Below are 27,824 nucleotides of genomic sequence, written 5' to 3'. Positions count from 1 at the left end.
CAAACCCTTCGCCCACACGGTTCGTGTCGCTGCCCTAGTAGCAGGAGGGGGTTGACTGAAGAAGGGGGGGCAACCAACCTTCAGCAGCCAGGGAAAGAGCCCTATGAAGTCACTCAGAGGAGCAACAGAGGGACCACGGCTGAAGCCTTGTGTACACTGTCAAAGGAAGTGAGCGCTGCAGACACGGGTTAAGCGTGGACAGAAAACACAGAGAAGTCATTTGATTTTGATGAGGGTGTGTGTGCTCTGAAACAAAGACTGAAAGGTGTATACAAAAGTGTAGCTGAGCTGCTTACTCACATTCTCCTAAGTGAAATTTGAGTGCAACAATTGGCCCCGAATTGGTAACATTTCTGTTCTGAACCAGGTAGTTTAACTAAAGACAAAAATAATCTCAAAAATCTGTATAGAAGGCTAAATCTTCTAACAATTATTGTAAAATCTCGAACACCAGGCAGGAAAAATAGCCCAAAGTGCATTACTTTCAGGTTTCTAATAAAGCCCATCAGGCTAGGCTGTGTCTCTGTAATAAGTCCAAGTCTCTCAACACAAAAATGAACAGGGGGGAGAGGGGAGATGGAGAAGGAAGGGCTCAAAATAAACCAGTGTTATTCAAACACTGCTAGATCCTAAATAAAACACAACAATACCGACCAAGTGGAGACACTGAAGACCTGGCGTGGCTCCAGAACACAATAACCATTTGTCTTCTTTGCCAGAGGCAAGCAGCAGCTGGGGATGCCACTCGGGGGGATAAAATAGCACCATGCTACAGCTGGAGGATTACTCCCAGGAGTAATGGAATACATAAGAATAAAAGATGACAAGTTAGATGAATACCCTTTGAGAACCTTTTTCAAAAAGGACTAAGTGTTCTTTAGCAGAAGTGCGAAAAACAAGGAAGCAAAAACAACAACAACAAAAAAAAGCCAACACATTTTTGCCAAATTCACTTCAGAGTGAAAATGAATTGACATGCAACAGGCTTCATCTGAATCGGCCTGAAATCCTGCACAGGGGAACCCTGGGATGCAGATCTCAGGAGAAGGGAGATGCCCAAACGATAGCTTGTGAGAAACACAGGATTCTCCAAAGAGTGACCGGGTACCCTTTGAAACACTCTCCAGAGTTTGAGGGATGATTATACCCACCACAATAGGAACCTCTGAGTGGCAGAAAATGTCTTGAGCACTTCGTAATGTAGCAGGGGACAGAAGCAGAAAACCAGTAAGTGGTTGGTTGGCATTCATTCATTCATTCATTCATTCATTCATTCATTCATTGAGAATGGCTGCTTTAAAATTAACGTTGTAATACTACCTGTAAACCTGCTCCACAGCAAATCAACCTTTTGGGGAAAGGTGTAAGACTGGAATCAAACCAGACAATTCTTCCCAAGGCTGCGTGCTCCGTACCACAGCAACCATCCCTGTGCTCCCTACCCGAGTTCCCTCACACCGCGGGGCTGCTGCAGCTAAACGAAAGCAGAAGTGTAAGTGCCTCAGACATACACCCTTGTGTGAGAGAATCAGACCCACAGTACAGGAAGCTTTTCTACTGTGGGGTGTAGGAGCTCAGCTTGAAGAGACTTCTCAAGTGCAATCAGGAGGGAAGGGAAGAAAAGAAGAACAAACTTCCACAGCATGACATAAAGCTCTACACATAGAGGAAATTATATCCCTTTCTAAAGCACCTTTAAATCAATATATGATAACCCTGCTAATGACATGGAATGGAAACAATTTCTTTTCTGCACCTTTCAAGGCTGCCAGGAAAAAGAGCACAATGCTGGAAGGAACGTGGTGACCAGGAACAAAAAACAAGCAAAGGGGCTTGATTTCCACCAAGAAGGCTAAACATAGCTGAGCGGTCCAAGGCAACAAAAGGATTCAGGTTCCCAGGTCACAGATGAATTTATTAAGGTACCTAAATCTCCTAAACTGTTAGTTTGAAACTCTTAAACTACAACCAAGCTAACAAGGTACTCTAAGAAAGTCTGTGGAATTACTGCTCATCAACAGTGCTGACCACCATTAGCTGTGGAGCAACCCTACTTTCACCCAAGGTGAATGGTGGTATGGTAACAGAGTATCAGCATCTCAAAGGTGCTTTTCCCTAGAAGAGAGATAATGCTTACGCAAAGCAGCATGCAAAATGGGTTAACTAGGACTGAGGAGATGGAAAGGAGAAAGGAAACGTATGTGCCAATTAGCAGGAAGACTTCCTGGCAGACAAACGTGCTAAGCCAAGGAACAGTCTCCCACAGGAACTGGTGAAAGCCCAACCAGTTGGAGGTTTTTGACAAAAATTACACCAAACAATAGCAAAACATAGGAAAGAATGCTGCACTTCAGGGAAACCAAGCACAGGCATTTCCACATCTACAGAGCCCCCCACTCCCCAGGGCAACCATCCAGGAAAGCTTTCTGCAGGTGTTTTTATCACTGGGTCCTGGCTTTGCCACAGCAGCTTTGCTCCCACTTGACACCAGCTGCAGTGTGGGGAAATCAAGCCTGTCTCTGTAAGGCAGCACCAGTTCCACAACCACAGACTGCCCAGCTCCGATCTGCGCTGCCTGCTCTCAGCTCTGGACTGTGCCAGTCTGCAAGATGTGAAACAAAGAGCAAGAAAAATTACCTCCTGCATTTGAAAAAGACTTAATGCACTCTGTAGAGATTGCAGACATTTGCCACATCCTTAGCCAAAGGCAGGTTTGCTGGGTTAGTGTTCTGGGATATTAATCCATTGCTTACTACAGACATGTGTCACTCAAGCTTTAACTGGAGCTTTCCAAATAAATCTGCTCTGAAGTTTAACTGGCCCTTACACAGCTCAGCTCTGTGGCATTCCCAACAGACAGCAGTACATCTGCACACACTAATAATACAGAGCCACCTGTTAAGAGTTCAGCCCATTAACTTTCCTGTAGCAATACAGGGCTGGGCAACCTCTGGTTATTAGCAGTGACCTGTAGGTACTTAAAAAGGGACATACCCATGTAAATGTGTTTTGGAAAGTGCTGTGTGCTGTAATGTACACCAGGGTTCCAGGCATTTTCTTGTATCAACTACCAACAGCCAGGACTTTTAACAGTCCCAGCCATTTCAGAAAAGGCTGAGCACCTCTCCCTTCACACATAAAGAAAAGACTGGTTAACATGTGGCAGGTTCATAGTCCCTACAGCATATGCACTTTGACACCATACACACTACCAGTGCAGTTAGGAAACGCCCTGTGAACACATAACTGAGTTTATTTACTGTCTGATAAGAGCTTTCAGAGACACCCTTGGCTCCCCAGGAGCCAGGCAGCAAAGACTGTGGAACATGCACTTCAACAGCACATCCTGAATCAGGTGTTTCAACACTGTGGGCATCTACATCTAATAAAGATGCTGTAATAGGCAAAGGTAGGTGATAAAAAGGATGTTCTGTCATATTTATTACCCCAGTGAGATAACTGACTATAAGATTTCAAGGCTTGGCATCCTTTGTCCTTGAGATCTGTCACCTTACTTCCCCTTCCTCCCCCTATAATCCAGGATGACCCCAGAAAGTACAAGCACCAGACAACTCATCTTGGGACAGCCCTGGCAATAAAGTACCACACTGTGAGCAGGCTCACCTTTGACTTGATAATGGTGCCAATATAGGTTTTGAGTGTTTTATTGCCTGTACACATAAGTAAAGTGGAAGAGTAGCTGAAACACATTGAACACCATTAAATTCATTAAGACAGTATGCAACAGGAATTGTTTCTATGTTTAAAACCAAGGCATTTGTATGTGTGTAAGATACTGCATTCTTTTAAGTAGCTGATCCTATAAAACACAAGAAAATAGGAGGATTGTCCAGAACATTTCAACAAGTTCCTTATGCTTATTTTTTGATTTGCTTTATTCACACTTGCCACAGTTAGTGGTACAGAACTATCCCACAGCATAAACTAACCAGTGGCTGTAGCACCTTCACCAGAGCGCAGTATGTGAGAAAACCCCACAAGCAGCTGCAATTCATAAAACATACACATTTTGCACGAAGTTTCTCAGAGTTGGTGTTGCAAAGCTACATGGCAGAAAGCTGGAGCTGGAACCAGCAAGGTTGATGTAATGGAAAACCTTGCTGGCAGGAAGGGCAGTGTATGCTGGCACCAGTGGTGCAGAGGCACTGCAATCTAGCTTTATTTCCACCACAGCAGTGGGCTTTGAACACCCACAGAAGTGTAAGGAGGGGTGCTTGAAGGCATGGGCAAGGAGAAGGGAAGGAATTTGGCTTCTCTCCGCTGCCCATCACTTGGCAGAACACAGAGCACCAACGGTACAGGCTGCATCTTCAGAGTGGGGGAGAGCAATTCTCTCACAAGGATTTTTAAGCCCCAAACTCCCCAAAATGACTGTTAACTCCACACATCATTGTAACCTTCCTCCCCTCTTCTTTTCATAGCCCCTTCTAATCACCCCTTTGTCCTGTGGTCACAGAGAGACCAGTGTCCATGATGCAGGACATCTCTGTCTTTATCAAAACAACTAGGCAACAAGTGGGGATGTGGTGAGTTATCTAGGAAAAACCTGCTCTCGTTGTGCCAAGGTGCGTGCCAAGCAATAGAGGGTAAATATGAAATTCAAGCTGTGGAATAATTCCATTGGCAAAAGTGTCTCTCTGCCTCTCAGAGGATCTTAGAACCTCTGGGATCCGTTAAAGGCTCCCAAATCCCTGATGAGGTTCAGACTGATTTGGCTAATGGGCCAAATTAAGGCCCTGAAAAAATTATCTGAAGCCTCCAATGCAGGAGTGAAAACAAGTATTTTAACTGCTTGGAACATGCACCACAAACTGGCTTAAAACATGTGTGTCTGGGCTTTGCTTCCCTTAACCAGCTGTTTCCCCAGGGAACAATAAAATCCACAGAAGAGCCAGTCAGCCCAATTGCTCCAGAAGCCTTTCTGCACCACTCCACCGTTTCCCAGCCATTCATTTCTCCAGACAGGATGCAAGTGGTGAAAGGGGCACCCTGCTCCAAACCCTGCTCCTGCAAGCGAAGGAGCTAGAGCTTATAAAAGGCAACTGGCCAAACGCTTGACCCAGTGTCCTCCTGGTTAATGTGAGCCAGGACTATGGCATAGGTTCTGGATCAATGGGCAAGTGTAGAAAAGGAGGTTACAGCACGTTTTGCCTCCTCTTCCTGGTAAAGCTTCCAAATTCTTACTCAAGACAAGTGGGAGGAGGAGACAGAAATACAGATAGAGCCAGTGAAGTGAAAAAAAAAAAGGGGAGATTCACCCTGCAGCAGAGACTAAGAATATCTACAGGAGAATTCAGCTGTTTTCTTCTCTGCCAAAAATAAATGTCTCAAGTAAGTGATTCAAGTAAGTTTTAAGTATTAAAAATAGTTTCTGAAAAGCGTGTGCCTTTCAAGCCCTCTCCTTCTAGGGAAAAAGTTCCCAGCAAGCATGATGAGAAATAACAAAGGCCTTACAGCAATTCATTTACAGCCCACTCAATAAATTGCTTTTTATCATTTTCATTTACATCTCCAATTGGCACAAGACAGCCAGACATAAGCTAGCAACCTACTACACAAGGTGACAGCAGCAGAGTATCGATTTATTGGACTTGTTGTGAGCTCTCTGATTTGGCTGGATTTACTTTAGGAACCAAAAGTGGGGGAATTATTTTTACCAGGGAATGTAAAGTTTCTCCTCTTCATTCTGTGCATGCGGGAGGGGTGACCTTTGATTTTTTTGGTAATAAAACTTTTCTTTCCCAGTCTTTCTTTATGTTAGACATACCAAGCTCATGACATTAGTCTCCTACTTCAGAATTTTAAGTTGTCCAGGGTTTTGGGGGAAATGGGCGGTATCCTCAAAAACATGACTGGCTCCAGTATGTGCCATTTTAAAATGCAATGGGAGATGTGGTTGTGACACAGTCACACATTTGTGTTAGCCTAAATCCTCAACAAAAATGAGCCAAGGAGGGTGCAGTGGTCCATATTAGCAATACAACTACCTGTTTCATGCCTTCAACAGATTAACCATTTCACATGGAAAAGATGCTACTGTTGCTACAGGTAATGGCTAATCCCACAACCCCACTTCCCCAGCAATGCTGCAGGACCACTCTCACAGCTCCTGTCTGGCCACCTCTTCTGACCACAGGACATACCAGGCTACAGAAAAGGTTTTTCACCTGCACAGATCTTGGCACTGTCTCCCCTTTGCAACACCAAACTAAGCAATAACACACATCGGCCATGGATAAGTTGAAACGCTGAAATCAACTGTGCACTGAGAACAGTCTTCAGATCTTATGTCCTGCTGTAGACTCACCAAACATCCTGCTGAAAACTTGCTTGCAAAGAAGTGCTGAGGCAACAAGTTTCCCTGTACTGTTGGGAAAAGCAATCTCTCATCCTCTCACCCCTTGCATACTGGAAGTGCAGCAGTAACTGCCAGTGTTGGGGTTTTTTTTTCTTTATAGGGGCAGAGGTTCTGCAAGTCACCACGCTACTTGGCTTCTATATTTATGTCTGCTAAACTTGACCAGTTCTCACAGAACCAAAGTCTCTCACTGAATACTGGAAGTATCTCATCTCGTGGTGAAAACCTTTTAGTTTATTTAAAAAAAAAAAGTTTTAATCCTGTAATTCTCCTTCTTTCCCCCCACACAACTACCATGCACATGGAGTGTGCATGTTCCTTTTGCCTACAGTGGCAACTTGTTAACTGCAAAGGAAAAGGAGTGTTATGATTGAAACATCAACTGAAATTCCAGTTTGTGAAGCTACTAGAAATTAAAAGGTTAAAAAGCCTACAATTTTAGCTTTCTTCTACTACTTACTGCCAGCAAGTAGTAGATCTACAAATGTTGAAATTTTTAAGAGAGCCACAAGAAACACAAATACCAAAACGATGCTATTTGTACAGTGTATCTATGATAATCTCATTGAGACCAGAATTCTGCTGATGGCACACAGGCAGATGGGATTTTGTGTATTTTGCTCTGAAGTCAGAAAAGTCCCTAAAAAGTGGCTAAAATGTTCATAGAAGGACGGACACCAATGGTTAGAGATGATTAGAAAACATGATGGTATTCAATAATAGAATTCAATCAGAATTCCAATTTCTCAGCTAAGATTTTTTGGGGGGATAGGAAGAACGATGCACACTCAGAACAGGACTCACACAAACACAAAGTTTATGTATGGGCTTCTGCATTCATATTTACACCCAGAGGAACCAGCTCGAGCATTTAGCATTTTCCCTGAGCCTTAACAGCAGCTGCTCAGTACCTCTGAAAAGCTCATTACTCAGCGACTTGCCCTCAGATTTCAGGTACAAGAAGAACCACTGTGGTCATCTGACTTGTCCTACGGCCCAAGCCATAGAACATCCCCTCATTGTGACCTCCATCAGGATCCACAATCTGCCAAAATACTTATCACTGGGAGAATACTGAAATCATCATTTTAAACAGTTTCAGGTGTGAAGTTATTATTTGATACCTGGTACTATCTTTTAGTTATTATTTCCCCTCAACTACACCATCACATTTCCACTGCAATACTTGCAAATTTCAAGTTTCAACTACGCTTTCTATGCCATAAAAAGGGAGAAAAAAAAATCACCTTTCAAAATTCAGTGAAAACACATGAAAATTCAGTGGTGGCAGCATTAGTCCTGCCAGATTCTTCTTTCAGAGCATTACAGCCAGTGTCAGGCTGTAATTCAGCAGCACTCCACACTGTGCTTGGACACTGCTGTCAGTGTTTGAACATTCAGGCTTCCACCTGAGGCTAACAGCCAGCATCACAGCTTACAGCCAGGATGTGCTACAGGTAACACCCAAGGCATCAAGCACCCTCCTGCCTGTCTCTGTGCAGGGCACAAGGTGTGACATACTCAACAGCGTAAGCTGGTATGCAGCTAGCAAGGAGCTGAAGGGACTTTAGAGAGGACTGTCCTAACAGCTTCTCATGCTGCAGAGGACTTCCCACCATCAGCACCACCTTTACATATGCCACAGCTATAGCTATGCTACATGCTTTCCATAAACTATATGCCATAGCTACACATACAGCTGTGCTACATGCTTTACATAAACTATATGCTACAGCTAAATGCTACAGGCACAGGGATTAACAGAGTGTGGGCAGGTCAGGTACAGGCAGCCACAGGCACAGGCTGCCTCCCTTTGCACAGCCACAGCAGCGCAGCGTGGCTCTGACAGGGATGGTGGTGCCTGCCCTCACTGATGTGGCGAGCGGCTCGGGGGGCCACTAAGTCCCACAGAGGAACAAAGCCAGTCCTCTGGCACACTAGTGCAACTCTGCAACCTCCAAACAACGAGCTGGCTTGCCTCCAGCCAACTTCAAGGAGAAGCACAGGACAGGCCCCCAAGCACACGTCCTTCAGCACAGCCTGTTCTGAACGCCACAGCCCAGGTGTTTATGAAGGGGAACAAAGGAGGATACGAGCCAGAGCGAAGACTGGCTTGAAGTTTGAAATTTGTTCTTCTGCAGCTCCATCCTCCAGGCTTAACCTGCTGATGGTAACCGAAGGAACATTCAGCACAAAGGAAGTCCCATATGCAAAGCTTAAACAAACAAGCCAGCAAAACTCCATAAAATAAGGGACAAAATGCAAACCAGTAACCAGCAAGCTGTATACATCTTTGGCATAATAAATACATGCTTTCAGCGTGGAGATTAAGTGGCTTGAGCTTTTTGGTAGACATGCCGTTGCATTGTAGATAGCTGTCCACTGTCCTGCACAGAAACCAGACAGGAGAGAAGAGTCTGCTATAGCGTTCCCAAAACCAGTCTGAAATGACAGGAAACACTGTTTGTGCTATTAAATGCAAACAAGTGCAAGGAGGGCGCTTTCATTTCAGTGGCCACAACTAATGGTTTCTTGTTCTCAACAAATACAGGTTCTTCAAACCCCTACTGCCACAAGCATAGCAGAAAGGACAGTGCCACCTTAGATAATCTCTTTACACCAGGCACAGAACAAGACAACCAAGCCAGGTTTGGTGTTATCTACCCCGGCATGTTAAACAAACCGTGCAATGATGCTGCCCAAAACACACTACGTGTGCCAAGGCATAACTTTGCTCTACCTCCTTACAGCTGGTTTCTCTCAGATAAATCCAGGACCTTGACAACTCCATGATTTTCAACATCTGTAGTGTTACAAATGAACTTAAGTGTGCAGCATTACAACCTCCAAGACAAGAAAGTATGCTACACTGAAAGATCTCAGTGCATTGGTATTAAAATATATTATAGGTACAGTTTTGGTTTTGCAAACAGAGAGATACTTCAGCCCACTGTTCTCTTGTTGAACGCTTCCAACTTAGAGGTTTGTTGTATGGCAGGGCAAGCCTGCAATTGAGGAAAGACTTGAGGTCCTTCATTACAGCAGCCTCCCTGTTTCAGTCGAAAATATCACTGATCATGCTCAGCACTGTATCTTCCAACCTTCCTAAATACAAGAGTATAGTTTATACAGGATATTTTCCATGGAATATAACAAAATCCCCTGTTTTCTCCTCCCTGAAGACACCAGATTCTAAGGTCAGGGGGCTAAGAATTTGAACTGACTGCTGGAAGACCAACAGCAACAAACCGAATTCCACCAAAATCTCACATTTTCCATTAAAACTCAGATTCATATCCAAACTCTTTTCAAAGCCAGGTAACACTCAACCTAAATGCAAATACTGCAGTTCAGTTTCTTCTTTAAAAGCTCAACAAATGGTAGTATTTCTTCAGCCCACATCCCAGAATAAGAAGCAATAGTCAAAAAAAACCCCCTTTCTCCCACCTATTGTGCGCCCTTGGAACCAGTAAGATCCATAAAAGCAACTGCAGCTAAATTCCTGTCAAATTACTGTTGCCTGCCAAACACAAACACGGGGCATTCCCCATCTATTTACTGTCCATACCTCAGGACATTTTTTTAAAAAGAAAATGTTTCTGATTGCATTCAGTTTTCACCTCCAGTGCTAGCTAAGTCATTTAAGTCAAGCAAGCTACTAGCCTTAATATACAATAATAAATGGCCTGAAATAAATAGACATTCAGGTTTGAATTTATAACCCCTTTCAATCTCAGATATTCCCAACCCCAAACAAGATAAAAACTCCACCACTCTCAGGAAAAGAAATGTTATTAGAAACATCAGAGTCTTACAGCATTAGCACAGAGCTGTCAAGTTGGTATACCAGTCTAGATCTCAGACCCCTCCAGGGAACTTGCATTCCTTAATGTGGATTCCTATTAATTGGTGAAGGACTAATTAAGAAGATTTAACAGATTAAAGTGTGAGTTGCTTTGATATCAAATAGTTGCTTCCATGTTAAATTCTCATGAGCTGCTTCATTACCACAGCTGCAGACGTCCCAAGACCACCTCCAGAACCAGAGAGCATCGTTAGATCCGGATGACGAACACATAAATAAAGACTGAAAAGCAAAGAATTTTACAATGGCCCACATGCAACTCTTCAGAAACATGCAACTCTTCAGTAAACAAGCTGCTTTGTTTTGCTTTAAATTTCTATTTACTTGGTGTTTCTTCTTGGTTTATGGTTCATGGGTACTAGCATGAGCATGCTGTCAGACAACCTCACCGTGCCATAGGCTGTTGCTAAGTGATCCCCTGCAAACACAATGTTCTTGAGACAAAATCATAAACAATGCTGATAGATTCCATAAATAAAGTTGTAGCACATCAGTCTTAAGAAAATTTATACTAAATTAAAATTCCCAATCACTAGCAGCTATGTGTGGTACTCCTATCTACTGCAGATGAAGTAAACTCTGTTAGCTCTTCTTTTAAACATTAACTTGATGGTATTTCTCCACCAAAACTTGGCTGCAGACAGACATCTCTGGGCAGAAACAAAGATGACCTACATGACAGCATTTCCACAGACAGATTATTTTTCATGCATGATTATGCAGCATTTACATTGCCATTTCTTATCCAAAGCAAAAAAGACCACATAGTATTACTAGCAAATCACTCAGCTTTCAAGTCTCAGGTGGCTCAAGGGCTGTGGGCTGGCCACACGTGCCTTCTAGAAGAACCTTTGATTTGAGCTCAGTCCCTCCAAACTGAGAGAGCTGCTCTCCCACTGCAACGCTGCAGGAATGGTGCTTCCAGCTGGTTCCCTGGGGTTTTGCTGGGGCACCTTCCATCACTGGTTTCCTCCATCCCTGTCTGGAGAGGTCCTCCCAGCACACAACATCAGTTGGCAGGCTTAGTGGCCAAAACCAAGAGCGTGATGAAAACATACCTCCTGAAAACACTGTTTAAATCTTCTTAATGTCCAAGTCAGCACTTTGTCATTTAAGAAAAAAGAAACTCAACAATACAGCAGTTGAAGAGACAGCTGGGAAAATGCATTTCCACTTGCTCACTAACTTCCCAGAATGCAAACTAACTACCCACAAACCATCAGGGTGTGTTGCTATCTGCTTTCCTTCCTTGTGCTACATAGAAATCATACTGCTAGAGTACCACACCAGTACAGAAGCAAATACAAGCCACTGAGCAAAGGCTGACTGCCCTAAATTAGTAAAAAGACATTACACCAACTGAAAAAGGCACTGCAAGGCCTGGGCAGTACTGGATAGACTGGACCCGTTCTGACCCTAGGAACTGGATATGAACTGGAGACGCACCATACCAGCTCAGGCACAGCACTAACACGTCTATGCAGCACTGGGTACTCACAAAGCCAAGAAAGCATTATGTGTATCCACTTCTAGGGGCTCAGCTGATAAGATCCAGTTTTCAGGAAGCACAGAATGAATGAGAGGAGCAGCAATTTAATCATACAAGCAGGCTGAAGAAGAGACCCAGCAGAGAGTAACATCTGAGACAAGCAATCACACAATTTATCAATTGAAAGCAAAGAACTTGAGTATTCACAACACACCTGTTAGGCAAGACTCTAGGCAAGAACTGGGGTGTAGTTTCCTTACCCAGCAGGAACTGAAAACATCTAGAGGATGGTGCAGGAAAAGGGTCCTCTGGCCAACACAGGAGCATCACTGTTAGAAACCCACCCACAACTTTAACCTGCCCTTTTTGCCTCAGAGGCAGTAAAAACAATCAGAAGCAGGGACAGGTGGGAGGATCTGTGGCCAGCAGGGAGGGAATACTATCTCTGCCTCCTTTTAGTCACTTAGTTCACTGATAACCAGCCGTTAAGGCCTTGAATTGTATGCAAGTCATCACAGGGTGCTCATGAACCATCTAATCCGCTTTGATTCCATTTCAATCTGCTTTGTTCTCAAAGTTATACAGAAAAAGTTCTGTTTCACCCTTTACAGCTGACGTTTTCCTCTCAGCCACTTAAGTATGTTACCATGAGGGAAAAGGTATTACAAGATAAGCTCATCTAGGTCACAGGAAAGAACATTTTCCAAGCTAGCCTCAAGTATAAATGATCTCTCTGCAATCAACATAAATTCTCTGTGTAGACTGCAGTTACCCTAATCTTTGCCATCACTAAGTCAGTGAACAATTCTAACACAGTAACTCTATGCTGCTGAGGTTACAGGACAAGGGAGTTGTGCAATGAAGCTTCTCATACAAGAAAACATTTTCAGATGCACTTAGACCTTTGAGTAAAGGAAGCTCTTGGCTCCAATCAACAATTTACTACAAAAACAAAGTGAAAAAGCTTTTCTCTTTGCAAAGTTGGCCAAAAATTCTTCTGCAACAGTTGTTTCCCTTACATTTCCGTCTCTTACAGTATTAGCTCAGTCCCAATGGCATCTTTTCCATCCCGTTTTCAGATGATTCTGTCAAAACACTGTAAATAACTTGGTCACACTTTGGCAAGGTACCAGGAGGATTTTTTTTTTTTTAAATAAAAAAAAGGTTGCCACTAACTAGCAAATACCCACCTGATAACAAACACTCAAATGGAGACACAATACACACTTAAGTTAACATGTATTGCAACTTTAGATTAGATACAAACCCCTTCTACTCAGGGAAGCATGCCAGTTCAGAAATTAAATGAGGCAACTATGATTTATTGAGGCAATCTCAGGTTGAAAAAATGATTAGTGAACTCAAGTAAGACCCTGAACTACTCTGGATCCTAAAATAACAGCCAAAGAACAGTACAAGGTAAGACCACTGCTTTGCAATGACAGAGGAGGTCTGTAGTTTGTATTTAGGTAGTTTTGTGTCTCCCACTCATAACCTCTGTTATGCTATTTTTCTAAACCAAAGCAGCAACACCCACAGTTAGATTTAGGGCTTTTTATCATGACTGAGATGTCTGGTATCTTAATGACTGATTAGTTGACAGCATTGATTGTCTTAGGATCCTGCAGGTCATCATGCAAACTTTAAGTGGAACTATGGAGGACAAGTTCCCCTGACATGCTTTTATTCATCTGTAGCATGACCAACAATTAAAGCTTTCACCTCCTTTATAAAGATAAACTCAACATAGGAGAGAGCAATTAAAATAAAACGTACTGTGGCATCAGTTTCAGAGATGAATCTCTGCTGTATACCAAAGACAGGCTGGGGTTTGCTCTGGTTTTAATGTGCAGCTGAGTCACAGAGAGCACACCTGGGCACGCAGCCTCTGGGGATCCAAACAGCAGCCTGCAGATGGGGGTGCATGAGGGGACACAGCCGAGCATGGGCTGTCACTACCATGACTGACACGGCCCTGCACGGACACAGCTCAGCAGCTCCTCTGGCTTTGGGAATTACATTGATGCATGACTATGTCAGTAGCATATGGCCTTTAAATACTAACACCATAAGTCTGCAGCATAAATCTGAGCAACAGAGATATATTCATACAAACCTTTCAGAAGGGGCTTGTCTACAACCTCTACACCTACACCCCCCCTAAAGGAAGAAAGTTAACTCTCCCTCTCTGTGAAAAGAGCTTACCAAAAAGAGGGACTGTATTGCTTGCTAAGGGGCTGCTTAGGGCAGATCATACCCTCAGGTATCCAATGGCTGTTTTGATCCATTTACTAACTGTGGCTGGCCCACCCTTGCTCCTGGCATAGCCAGAAGGGAACAACACTCATCTCACCTAGGAAGTTGCAGCAGCAGTCTCCTTTTTGACAAGTCATGTGAGGGATGAAAAAATAAAATTAAAAAAATCACAGCTCTCAAACTTTCCATAAATATGACCTTAGGTTAAAGAAACACATTTTGGATAACCCACTTCCACCTCACTTTGGAGAAAGTAAGTATGCCTGCAATCAACTAAGTCTCTCCTGGCTCTCCTTTCTTCCTTAGACTGAAATCCTACATTTAACAATTCCCACCCTAAACTTTTGGTACCAGTGCAAAACTACCTTTAGCAGTAAACAACCTCAGAAACTAGCCAAAGACAGTGATAAAAAACTGTCAAAAAGTCCTTGAGTGTTTTACATCAATATAAAAGATACTGTAACAGCCACCAAAGGCATAGAAAACACGCAGAGCAGGTCAGTAACTGCTCCTGTCTGATGTGTCTACCTTTAGCTATACAGCAAGAAGTAGTCAACACTGATGCCAAGGAAAAGAAATGTATTCATTTCACCAGAAATGCAGTTAAAGTGAATGATAAATATTCCTTCTAGTGAGACATTATTCCTAAAACACAGTGCCCCTTGGAGAAACAAACAACAAAACCAGTGTGTGTACGTGGAAGTTCAGCTGTTCTGGTTAAGTTGAAGCCATCCTTTCTGCTTCCTTCTGCTGTAATTCCATGAATGCAATCAGGTTCAGGAAAACATTTCCAGGTTTCACTGTGTTTGAATGTGCCCTGGTGTATACTGGGGCACCTGAGGTACATGTGCTACCTGTTTCTCTAACTTAAGACTAAAGAGCAACCCCATTCAATCTTGTGACACAAATACGTTTCTCTAATTCTGAAGTGCCAGAAGAGCAAACAAGCATGCAGTGATCTCCAGAGGCAATTACATCAGGTCACAGCTAAGATCAAAGGAGCAAGCAACTTTTGCAGAAGCTAGAGTGAATGCCTACTAAAAAAGACTTCCCCAAACTCCACTGAACTTCTGCAGAGTCCTCAGGAAGTTCAGACCTCCCAGCACTCTCACTAAGGCAGGCAAGCATACGTCATCTTCAGTCTCTATAAAGCTTTGTTCTGAAGCAAGCTATGGTGGATACCACTCACTGCTCCCAAAAGAACATCCTTGGCCCTGTGGAAAAAAACCCCAGACTGAAGAGAAGGTTATACCTGCTATCAGAGGAATGAGCTCACAGTTCTACTTGAGCAGGAGAATTATAATTTCATCCCCAAAACAGACAAATGACAGGGCATTCAGCTGGGAGCAGACACCTCTGCACTGGGGTCAGAGGTACCCTTGGCACTGTATCAACTCCTCATCCTTCCTACTCCAAGAAAAAAAAACCTTGAGAAGAAAACCTCCAAAGAGCTTGTGCCTATCTGTACTGCAAGACAGACTCTGCAGCTTCAGCAAACCGCAAACGAGACAGGTTGGTCTGAAAATAAGGCATTTCCTGAGGTTCCTGTCTCCACACACGCTCCCTCGGCCCTGCTGACACCACACCGCGGCACCGGCACGCAGGGAGACAAATAACCTATTGTTGAGTGCAGAAGCCTGCTCTTTGCTGGCCCACAGGCACCGCTGCACTCATCATGATTAATAAAAGCAATGTCTAATTGCCACTTTTTGCAGAGTTGGGCTGTGTGCTGCAGAGTATCCCCTAGTCAAAAGGAGGCAAACACAGAGTTTGATTTCCCTGCATTTCTGCCAGGGTCTTGTTTGTATCCATGCTGTTTCTTGAGGAGGGGTTTACAAAGCTTTTCAGTTCACAGAAGTATCTGGGAAGACACATGCTGATGGCTGAGAGAACATTAATACACAGCAATCTTTAGAAATTACCAGCCCACATTAATAATCCCACTTGCCTTTATAGGCTGTTCCTAATCTACATCTCCACTGCTGGGATATCTCAAAGCAACTAAAATGGGATTCCACTGCAAGGGATATTACCCCCACCAGGGGCAGAGGCAGAGTTGCCCAAAGTACCTGCAGTAAGTGACAAAGCATGGCAACTCCCCATTGCATTCTCAGTCCCATTAGAGTCACAAAATATATGGCAGAGGTTCCATGGGGACTGGATTTCCACACAGGACATGCCTTCAGCACTGTTAGGAACCACTGCCTCATCACTCCATACCAAGGAGTCAGGAGAAGACAAAGGGCAGAGCCGACTCCATGGGCCAAAGCAGTACAAGCTCAAACCTGACAGCCACTCATTACACATCAGTTACAGATTTCTAAATCTTTCTAATGTTTTCACTCACCCAGGTGACTTCTGCAAGTGACTTTGGAGCCCACACCTCTCCCAGGCCAGGGGGATTCACAGTCAAGAGAAAGCAGTCACAGCAGTCAGGAAGAAACTCTTGCTGAGCCACCAAAATCTTTGTGGTTCTCTCATTCCCCCACCAAGAGCGAAAATAAATCAGATCTAAATGCATTTTGATTTGTTTGGCTTACTCTGCCTAATTTTTAAGAATAAGTTCTTATTTATTTAATCTGCTTAATCCACATGGTGGAAATGTTCTGTAGCTTTTCTTCCCTGCCCCAGCAGATGTGTATTTATTCTTCTTCCCCACTGGACCAGAAAGGGCCATGCTGTACCTAACTGACCAGTCTGCTGATGCAATCTATAGCAGCATGCCAAAGCCATCTCTCCCTGCACTGGAACCTGTGCTTTGTTCCTGTTGCTTTGTAGGTACATACTGAGCAGGTCTTGCATAAAGGGATCTCCACTACTGAGGAAGACCAAAGACTTGGGATTTCTTCTTCCACAGTCCCCCTGTTTCTGGGATTGAGGCTCTCATTATTACAGGGGTTTTGGAAGACCTCATTTTGTGTGCTTAGCATACTCTGTGCACCCACCTTCAAGCACGTGCAAAGTACCTAATGCCATGCAGTCTGGGGGGGGGGCTGGAGGGCTTCTGCAGCGTCATTTCCAAAAATGCATTCAAGGCAAAGCTGGCTGCCATCCTCAGAAGAACATGCACTTTACTGAGGGACTGGCATGCATGAGAAAATAAACTTTCTCCTCCCGGTACTACAGAGCCAACTCTCCAACATCTCAACAAGGCTGCTTGCTTTGGAAGCTTTCCAGTCACATCTTTCTGTATATGCTATCAAATATATATTTTATAAGCTCCTTTTCTCCGTTAGAACACTTGCTGTTCCAAGCTTATTCCATTAATACTTCATATGAAAATAAACCTCTCCACATTGCAAGAAAACAACAGTTCCCTGGCAACAATTAGTGGAAACTGCTGTCATTGGTATTTTACTCTGATTGAAGAATTAAAAAGGGTGGGGGGGGAAGGGGACCCTCAATTCTCCGTCGTGGGCTTCAGTAAAACCCACAGCTCAAAGGACAGTTTTCTTCTCCAAAGTAAAAGATTTCAAATATCTCAATTCCCAGAGACTTGGGGGGAAAAAGGAGAAGTAAACCAGCAGCCGAGACCATTGTAACTACTACAATCAGCTGTTCCACACTGAAAAACATGTTGTCCTCCACATCCCACTGCTATTAAAAAATGTGCAGCTTGAAATACAATGACTAATCCCACTTTTATAGCCAACTGATGAGAACATCTTTCTAAGATAAAAGAGAGCATTAGTGTTCATTTGAACCAAAAATACCCACCAAAAATAGGAAATCTTCTCTATTTTAAAATAAAAAGTGAGTGAGAGCTCTAGGAAAGCTTGAGTGTGGAAGTGCTTGAAATGGCTTTGAAGTCGCAAGAAACACGAAGGCTCCGAAGTCTGTCACACAAAGACCGAACTGGCAATTTGTCAGAAGCCAAAGGGCTGCAGCTAATTATTCTGGATTTGCATAGCTTGTGAAACAAAAATAAATGCATGTCCCATCAGAGGTACTTGGGATGATTTCCACTTCACTGCACGTGTTTTCAATCTTACATTCTTCAAACTAAGTCGAACGGGATTTTTCCTGAAAAACAAGGTAGATGGAGATGGTCTCTCTTTCCCTTGGCAGCATATGTAGCCATAAGAAACTGGATACTTTACTGGCTGAAGAACCACCGTCAACTTGCAATTTTAAGTTTGGCCCTACACTAATTTTGGGAGTTTAGGGGTGAAATTGAAGAAAACTAAGCTTTTATTAAAAAAAAAATAACCAAACCAGACACAAGAACTTTACCTTTTAGAGACTACCCAAAAGCCTTCTTTGCTAGATTTCATTATTAAAAAATAGATTATTTTTTTAATGGTAAATGTCTCATCAGACAACCCCTGCAAACTTCAGAAGCAATCTTTTCCTTGGAGTGGTGGTGAAAGAATTATTAAGAGATGTTTCAATATAAGCATTTACTGGCAAGTCACCTCAATGCTACTGCAAGAACTGCTCTGCCCCAGCCTTGCCAGCTGCTGCCTGCCCACTAAGTGCCTGTAAACTACAGCAGATGGGCTTCGGTCATGTTTGTCACCTGTTCAGAGCATCCTCTGGCCAGGAGCTCAAGCCACTCCAGCTGATCAGGCAGCTGAAAGGGGCTGGAAGAACTGGCAAGAAAAAAAGGTGATGTCAGGGAGCAACCTGAACACTGAGAAAGCCCTGTACAGCTCTAACCGGCCTGCCTGTTCGCCTCCCTGTGAAGGGGGTAAAGTAACTGCCACAGGAACCGTAAGAGCATCATGATCAGAATAAATGGAGCCTTATGATTAAACACAGCTGAGTCCAAGCTGTCTTTCTCTGGAAGAAAGCCAGCAACACCAGGTCTGCTGCCCACTGAACCTGGTCTCCCTTCCCTTGGTGCCCTACAGAACAGCACGGGAAAGCCCTGACGCAGGGCAGTGCATGGCCTCGCACCCCTGCTCTGACAGCCACACAGGTTTGGCAGCCCAGCTCCCAGCAGCACTGGGGATGGCACAGCAACAGGATCCTCGTAGGAGCCTGGCTACACCGGTCTTTCCTCCCTGCAAAACTGGGACAAGCATGTTTCCTTACCTCATGGGGCACAAACAGGCAGCACCCTAACACCGTGGCATTGCGATGATGCCTGCTTAAAAGAAGATGATCTGCCACGAGCTGAGGTACAGCACAGTGTTCTGCTAAGAGCCCACATTTAAAACCCAGAAGACACTTGTTTCTTTCTTGCAATTGTAGTTGGTTTGTAGTTGCCCACTGACTTAGATTTAAGCTGCAGAAAGCAAATCTAGATCCAAGTGACAGACCTTAAAGATGCTGATACTCAGAGTTCTGCAACTGCCCACTGGAAAAAAAGAAATGAGCTAACCCATTCATACACCCAAATGTTTGGGTGCAGGCTCAGACTCGTACTGCCTTTGGAAATTTCATAACCTTGAAAGCTTTTTATTTGATTCATCTACTGTACTACCTCTTACACCAGATAGCCTGATGGATGTTACTCAGTTGTACTATATAATGTCACACATTTCAGCTCCTGTGCATTGAGTTTACAGTGAATTCTCATTATGTTAGAATTTAATCAGTATTCCTAAAAACCCAATTATTTATCACCACACAACTTGAGAGGTTCTTTGTTTTCAGTGTGATGCTTGAATAATGTCTTACTGCTGGATAAAGGAGCATGCCTGCTTAGCATCCCACTGTGAGCCCTATTCTTCCATTATTTCTCTTTGGAGGATGTGCATGTTTCCCCACTCAGTAAAAACAGAAAGCTGGAACCACTCTTTCTGCTGGAACTAAAAGTTTGAGACAGGACCAAACATGCAACCTGAGCACAAGTTACAGAATCCCAACTGCAGTCTAGCAGCAGGTCCCTGATAATCTGTACAGTGCCATTAGCCTTAAGAAAGCAAAAGGAGAGAATTTCTTTGGTCTGGGTAAAGAACTGAGGATCATCCTAATTCTTCACTTCAGGAAGGAAACAGAAGTCACACGGGTCCCTATTTGAAGACTTTGAAGACTCCCCTTCAGTAGTGGGGAGTTCTTTCCAGCTCCTGTGCAATGTCTTTGGAAAATCATAACCTGGTGCCTGTGCATAGAAGTCAGCACACATCAGTACAGCATGCTTGGTACCTGGAAGCCAGTAAATGACCCTTACCTTCTGACTCACTACTCATTACTGGAAAGGACTTCTACATTCAGAAAGGTCTTTTAGTTTATGTAAAGAAGAAAATAGATGAATAGTCTGTATGCTTTTGAGTTCCTTGTCTGTTGTCAGGTGTAAGAGCTGGTTTCTCACAGATAGGTTCTTTAAGGGAGGAGAAGGGGACACAAATCAAAGAAACACTGCTGCTTAACACAGGGAAACAACAACCCTCTTGTCAAACTTTGCTCAGCATCAAGAAGACAGATGGACATCAAGACCACTTGTTCTTGTGGTTCAAGCCCTGCACCTAGAAGCAGGGCTACCTGGCTGGATCATGAAAGGTGACTCAAGCAAAACTTTCCAGTAATGCTGGATAGAGAAAGAGCCCATTTCCAACACACTCCCAACTGGCTACAAGTACATGCATGAGGATATGTGAAACAACACTAAAGTGACAGGCATGGGGTGATCCCTACACAGCCGTCCATCCTGCTCTAGCAGAACAACAGGCATCAGTGTTTGAGATATGCCTCTGGGGCACAAATTCCCAGAAGGTTAGTCTGACATCTCACCTCTGCTGTGAAAGCTGAAACCATGAAGTACTTTTACACAAAGTCCTGTCCAAATGTTTCCCAAAATGCTCTCCTGATACAGAAACCCTTTCCAGTTATTTTGTGACTACCTGATGCCTAGCCATTAAGCTACACAATCACCTGAGGACTAACAAGTAAACTGTGTAAGAACAGCAACTTTAACCCACAAAGTAAAAGGGAATTTGCCCTCTGCTCCACTGATCGGGTGCATCACTGACTTCATCTCATATCAACACCTTGCTGCTTACAGGTACAGTGCAGGTGTGAGGCACATGTAACAAATGCAGACACTGGATTGTAATACACTGGGGTATTATTAAAATAACAGTCTCCCCTAGACAGACACACAAATACAGGCTGGCTTTCTCCCTGTGCTGCTTGTGAAGCTGTGCTTTGCAAATGCTGGTCTGTGTTTATCAATCTGGAGATGCTGTTAAGAAGCTGCTCCTTAGCTCTGAGCAGTAGGGGGTACAAGTAACAATGATGATGCTGTAGCAGTGAAAGGTTAAATGCAGCCAGTAAAGTGGTGTCCTTTTTTCCCTGCAATACCATGCAGTTCTCAGATCACCACACATACCTGAAACACATATTCTCCAGTTGAACTAGTAATGAGCACTTGTTTAAAGCCTTTTCTTATAGTGTATTCTTTGCAATAACATAGCCTGATTATGTAATCTATCTGGACTTCCATAAGGCCTCTGACACAGTCTTCCACAACATCCTTCTCTTTAAACTGGAGAGAGGTGGATTTGATGAGTGGACTGCTCAGTGGATAAGGGAATTGGTTGGATATTTGCATCGTCAATGGTGATGGAGATCTGTGGCAAGTGGTGCTCCTCAGGCACCTGTACTGGGACCAGTATTATTTAATAACTTCATCAGTGACATTGACAATGGGGTTGAGTGCACCCTCAGCAAGTTTGCAGATGACACCAAGCTGAGTGGTGTGACTGACACGCTGGAAGGATGGGATGCCATACAGAGGGGCCTGGAGGAGCTGGAGAAGTGGGCCCATGTGAACCTCATAAGGTTCAACAACAAGTGCACCTGGGTCAGGCCAATCCTCATCATCAATACAGGCTCGAAGTGATGTGTTAGAGAGCAGCCCTGCAGAGAAGGACTTGGGGGTGTTGGTGGGCGAGAAGCCTGACATGAGTCAACAATGGGCACTTGCAGCCCAGAAGGCCAACCACATCCTGGGCTGCATCGAAAGGAGCGTGGGCAGCAGGTTGAGGGAGGGGATTCTGCTCCTCTATTCTGGCCTTGTGAGACCCCACCTGGAGTATTGTGTCCAGTTCTGGAGTCCCCAACATAAGGAGGAGATGGAAGCATTGGAGCAGGTTCAGAGGAGGGGCACTAAGATGATTAGAGGGCTGGAGCACCTCTCCTATGAAGACAGGCTGGGCAAGTTGGGCTCCAGGGAGATCTTATAGGAGCCTGCCAGTACCTGAAGGGGGCCTAGAAGAAAGCTAGGGAGGGACTTTTTAGAAGGGCCTGTAGTGATAGGAGGAGGAGGAATGGTTTTAAATTGGAAAGGGGTAGATTTAGATTGGCTATTAGGAAGAAATTCTTCCCTACAAGGGTGGTGAGGATCAGGTTGCCCAGGGAGGTGGTGGATGCCCCCTCACTGGAAGTGTTCAAGGCTGGGCTGGCTGGGGCCTTGAGCAGCCAGGTCTAGTGAGAGGTGTCCCTGCCCATGGCAGGGGGTTGGAACTTAATGATCTTTGAGGTCTCTTCTAACCCAAACTGTTATATGATTCTATGATTATTATTTTTTGTAAGTTTTTTTTCTCCTTCTCCTTGCTGGTTTTGAGAACCACCTTTCACATGGACTTAAGAGCAGCCTCAATTATCAGTGGCTAACACCCCATTTTCCTCCTCTCTCCCCCATCCTCTCTAATGAGACCGTTTCATATCTACTACTAAGATAGGAGAAAGTGTGAGGAGCACACTGACCACCTTAAGAGTGCAAAATGAGCACTAAGGCGGCATTAGGAAGAGTGAAACATAACACACAGCTTTTTAAGTACACAAAAGCAGCCAGAAGGAAGCCAGAAGGAAAGCGCATGCTTCCCCTCTGGAACTTTAGGGCTAGAGTGCTCTGTATTACAGCTGTCACAGTAACATAATTCCTTTCCCAAGTTGCCAGCATCCTTTAAGTAACATCTTGCATGAAATACGACCATTCAGACCTGGGAAACAACAAATGTAGCCAACACCTGAACTTATCTGTAGAAGGGTTACAACTCAAAGGCCCTTCAGTATCATTTCTCTGCTCACTGGGTTACAAGAACATTCTTTCTGCAACGTTCTTTTTCTGAAGGCCAGCTCATGTTTCTGTGAAGCCTGACTGTCTGTGAATGCAATGAACAGGGACTGACATCACCTAATCAATTATCAGATCTTAGTAATTCACAGACAGAAAAGCCAAACTGTGTTCTCACTGTCACCAGAGCACCTAGGCTCAACACATGCTTTACAAAAGGTGGATCCTCTTTTTTCCAAACCCAGTATCCACAGCAGAGAACTGCATGCAAAAGAAAAATAACTGAGCCTGGGTCATGCTGACACCTTGCCATGGTTTAACCTCAGCCCACAGATCAGCTCCACGCAGCTGCTCAATCATCTCCCCCCCCAGCAGGATGGGGGAGATCGGAAGAGTGAAAGTGAGAAAACTTGTGGGTTGAGATAAAGACAGTTTAACAGGTAAAGCTGTGTGTGCAAGCAAAGCAAAACAAGGGATCCATTCACTGCATCCCGTGGGCAGGCAGGTGTTCAGCCACCTCCAGGAAAGCAGGGCTCCATCATGCGTAACGCTTACTTCGGAAAGCAAACAGCATCACTCCAAACCTTCCCCCTTCCTTCCTCTTCCCCAAGCTTCCTATGCTGGGATATCCCTTTGGGCAGTCGGGGTCAGCTGTCCCAGCTGTGTCCCCTCCCACCTCCTCACTGTGGGGTGGGGAGAGAGGCAGCAAAGGCCTTGGCTCTGTGTAAGCACTGCTCAGCAATATTCAAACATCTCTGTATCAACACTGTTCTCAGCACAAACCCAAAACAGAACCCCTTCCTAGCTGCTGTGAAAAAAATTAATCCTATCTCAGATGAAACCAGGACACACCTAAATAACAGCATTTAAAGCCAGTAAGCCTTTTTATAAGAAAATAAGGGGGGGGGGGGGGGAGAGGGGAATGATGTAGTTTTTACTCACCTGTACTACTTCTACTCCTCTTTTCCTAGAAAAGAAAAGGAGAAAAAAAAAAGGAATGGTTAATGTTGGAAACATGGGGAATATATAAAAGCAAACACTAATGGAAAAGTGTTGCTTCGTGCTAGAATGCAAACAATGAAAATCCACACTAATGAACCTGATTCAAATTCAGGAAGGCACTTGTTCAATTCCATTCCCTGCCCAGAAAGCCCTTCAGCAGCTTCTGAATCCTGGCCCCAGCAGTGACCCAGGATGCATGCTAAGCAGCTGCACCACTGGCAATGATACAGCTGCCAGGTGAGCAGACGTAGGAAGAGGGTGATGTTAAGGAGCAAGCTTCTCAATTTTAGTCAGTTCTACTTTGTTCCTCATGTCTCATCTGCCCTCAGAGTGTGTGAACTGCACCACAGTACATTCTACATTTAATAGATCTTTAATTTTGGTCCAAGATAAGTGCCAGAGAAACTGAACATGGCATATTACAGCCCTTTGTCCTCTTATTTACAGTCTTATTCTACCCTGTCACCTTGGTACACAGAACACTTCCCAGAGACACCCACACACACAGAGTGACTTCTTCAGATGTTCTCTAGTTGAAACCTTTGCCAAGAAATGGTTTTAAGCTGCCCCATGGCTTCCCTTCATCACAAGTACGCAGATACCCAGGCTGGCTTCACAGACTAGGCCTTCAAACAGAGCAGGGAGCGGGACAAAGAAAGGGTACAAAAGCACAAGTCAGGTCTGGGAGAGGGAGACTGCCCTGCAGCTGGAACACCCTGCCCAGATGTGTCAACCCACTGCAACTCCATCACAGATACATCTCCACTGATCCATGGCTCAGGATAGACATGCCATGCTAGAAGCAGTGCCCCACAACCACAATTATTTAAAACTCCAGCTGGCGATTGCTACTGCACTGTGTCAGCCAGGCCTAACCATGCTGGCCCCAAGAGAGGCCAACACCCCTACACCTTGTGGCTGAGGCCAAAGAAAAGCTAATAAATCACACAAGCAGCTATGCAAGCAAACAGGTACAGATTCAACCCCACAAAGCACATATGCTCCACTATCCCAGCCCAAGCTAACATCAGGCTGAGGGCTGGGATGAGATCTTGTGTGTGCATCAGCTCCCAGTGCTGTGGTTTCCTTTGGGCAGAAAAGGACCCACACCCAAAGAAGTCACATGGGAGTCACTGTGCTACCCAGTTCTAGATAGCAGGCAGTCTTGATGTGTGGACACCAGAGAGTGCAATGTCCCATGGTTTAGACACATCCTCGGGCTTCAGTTCAAAGGCCTGGAGTCACTCTGGCTCCTGCAAGAGCAGAGCTCAAATGCTTGGGATTTGTCAGAACTGCCTGAGTCTCTGAACGCTGCCTTGGCCACATGGGCAACAGTTATAGCAATCCTGAAACATCAGGGATAGGGGACCAGAGGGGTCTACTAATTACACACCAAAACGTTTGAGAACTCCAATTGGTAGAGCAAATTTAGGCAGATCTGTAGAGATGGTCATCTATTCTGCCAATGTGAGAACTGAGATTCAGGTGTGTGCAGCCAGATGATGCTCAGTCATTGCATCTGACATGTTATCAAGCAAAGCAAACCATTCCTGCTTTAGTCTTGAGACCAGGACTGAATCCCTGGCACAAAGCCCAGTCATCTCTGCTCCATGCCACCCTCCCAGTGCAGGCAGGCTATTTAGGTATGTTATAACCTTCTCCTCACATTGAAGATGAAGGAGATTTAACCTAAAAATCAAAAGCCTCAGCAAGCACAAGACAGGAATCTTTCCCTCCCGTTCCCACTAACCCAATATGTGAAAACCAAAGACCCTTTCTGGGGAGGTCACAGAGCAGGACTGCCTAATTCTGCCCCCAGTGCTCTTCTGTCTAAGAGCATCTGTGGTGCTGTCCACAGTTGCAACTGCTGCACACTGCTGAATACACAATGGCTCCTCCAGTTTTATGCCCGATACAGTAAGTCTTTCTTTTGAGAGGCCATTACAAAGATGCCCAAAGGGACAGGCAATCAGTCAGCATCTAATGACACAAATTGCTCCCTTCTTCCACTTTACCAGTCTGGAGTTTCTCTGGCCTAGCAGCAGCATGCACCACACAAACACAACAGAGAGCTCGTGGTTGCTCAGCAAGGAAATAAAAAAGAAAATGAAAGCAAGCACCTCTTGCAGAGAATTTCAAAGCCTTCTTGCAGATAACAGTAGCCTGTTAAGTGGTGAGTGATTAATACACTGCCATTACATCGTGGGAAGCACTGCTGCAGGCCATCACCTAAGACTGGCCAGACATATTTCAACTGTGTTTTGAGAAGAAAATATGAATCTTGTAGAAAAAGAGTTAATAGTCAAACTGTTGAAACAGTAACTTTCACACAGCTACGAAAGACAAATAGGAAATACTAGGCAAAGAACAGTTTAGAGGGTTTGGGTAAATTAGGGCAACAGCCTACTCAGAGACATTCTAAGTATTGTTAGCTAAAACTTGAAAAAGCAGCTACATTTTTCCTGTTGTCTGCCCTGGTGTCAACAGAACTACTCAAAACTGCCATTGAAATACACCAGGCTTCAGACAGGACTGCTCCAGAGCCCCTTGAAGAATAAAGGCTGATGGCAAAGGCTGCATTTCTCACCATGCCTGCACACACATTGAATAAGCTTTGTTCCACTTCTAAGGAAGAAAAATACTTGCAAGCTGGTTTGCCAGACCCACTTGAGAAAACTTCTGGACTGATTCTTTCTATGGACTTTGCAAATTTACTGGGACTTACTGAAACCGATTGTGCTGCCCCAGCAGAAGGAAAGAAGCCAGCACACAGGCAGGGAAGGAAGGGGTGCCTGCTGTTGGGTATGATGTCACACACACTTAAACCATGGGAAGGAGGAAGCAGAGGTTATCTTGTAGATCTGTGTCTTCCCCTTTTTCAGAAGGGGGAGGGATGTTTCCCCTTTGGTTACCTGAAACATGAGAACTACTGATACTTAAGTCCAGGGGTCCAGACCTACAGAAGCACGCATACTGAGGATTAGTTCACTTGGGAAAAATCCTCGAGCAAAATAGCTTTTTTTTTTCTGAAAATAAGTTATTTTTAAAACAAAAGGTTTAACTGCCTGAAAACAACCAGGATGTCAAGCAACCATGCACCCCAGTTCTGGCACTTGCCAGTTCTCCACCTCCAAGAATTCCTAAGCCAGGGAGTGACTCCAGGCTCTTTGGCCAGGCAAGTCACAGCTGCAGGCTGAGGCCAGCAAGACATCCCTTACGCAACCAAGCATGCAACACCATCTAACCACACCAACTGCCTCGTGTCACATGCCAGATCTTGGGGATAGGCACGGAAAGCAAGCTGATCCTAGACATGAGAAACCTTAGGACCCTCCAAAATTAAACAGAGAGAGAGAATGAAGCGGGCCGTGAGCCAGAAGCAATTCCCCAGCGGGGGCCTGTCTGGGGGGACACTCAGTGGAGACAACACGGTTGCCAAATAACTGCTCTGGGAGTCTGACAGAGCCATGGACCAGCCACCACTCCTTCAGAGCCTGTTTAAAAAGCTAGTAAGAGAAATACATCCTACAGCCTTGGCAGACATTCTTTCGGGCTGTTTCTTCAGCAGAGGACAGGCTTTCTGTTCAGCTGTGCTGAGACACACACCACAGATGCACTTACTGTACACGACACACTACTACAAACTCCTCTTCCAGTGCCAAGCACAGGTGCTTGCACAGGCATAGGACTGCAGCTCAGGCACCAGCAGCGAGCTGCAAATTCTGCAAACAAGCCAAACACACAAGTTACTTAAAACATTCAAGTGAGGGATACAAGAACATGTCCAGGCTCTGCAGAATGCTTCCTGAAGTACCAATGACTTCTGCAAAGGTGCTGACTCCCAGGGGGAGTATTTCCCTTGGAGTAT

The 27,824-nt window shown here is 44.5% G+C and overlaps 1 protein-coding gene across 1 annotated transcript in view; it reads right to left on the bottom strand.

Moving 5' to 3' along the window:
• Nucleotides 1-27,824, bottom strand: part of ITPK1 (inositol-tetrakisphosphate 1-kinase) — a gene marked incomplete at its 5' end in the record, with an annotated part of 145,931 nt that overhangs the window by 88,590 nt on the left and 29,517 nt on the right. The window contains one exon of the mRNA XM_084270503.1: nt 23,897-23,921. Coding sequence (XP_084126629.1) covers nt 23,897-23,921 — 25 coding nt within the window. The remainder of the gene's footprint in view (nt 1-23,896; nt 23,922-27,824) is intronic.

Source organism: Gallinula chloropus (genome assembly GCF_964237585.1).
Source record: "Gallinula chloropus genome assembly, chromosome: 14".
In the NCBI taxonomy this organism is placed as follows: Eukaryota; Metazoa; Chordata; class Aves; order Gruiformes; family Rallidae; genus Gallinula; species Gallinula chloropus.
Note: the sequence above shows the minus strand (reverse complement) of the source record. Positions and strands in the feature narration are given on the sequence as shown.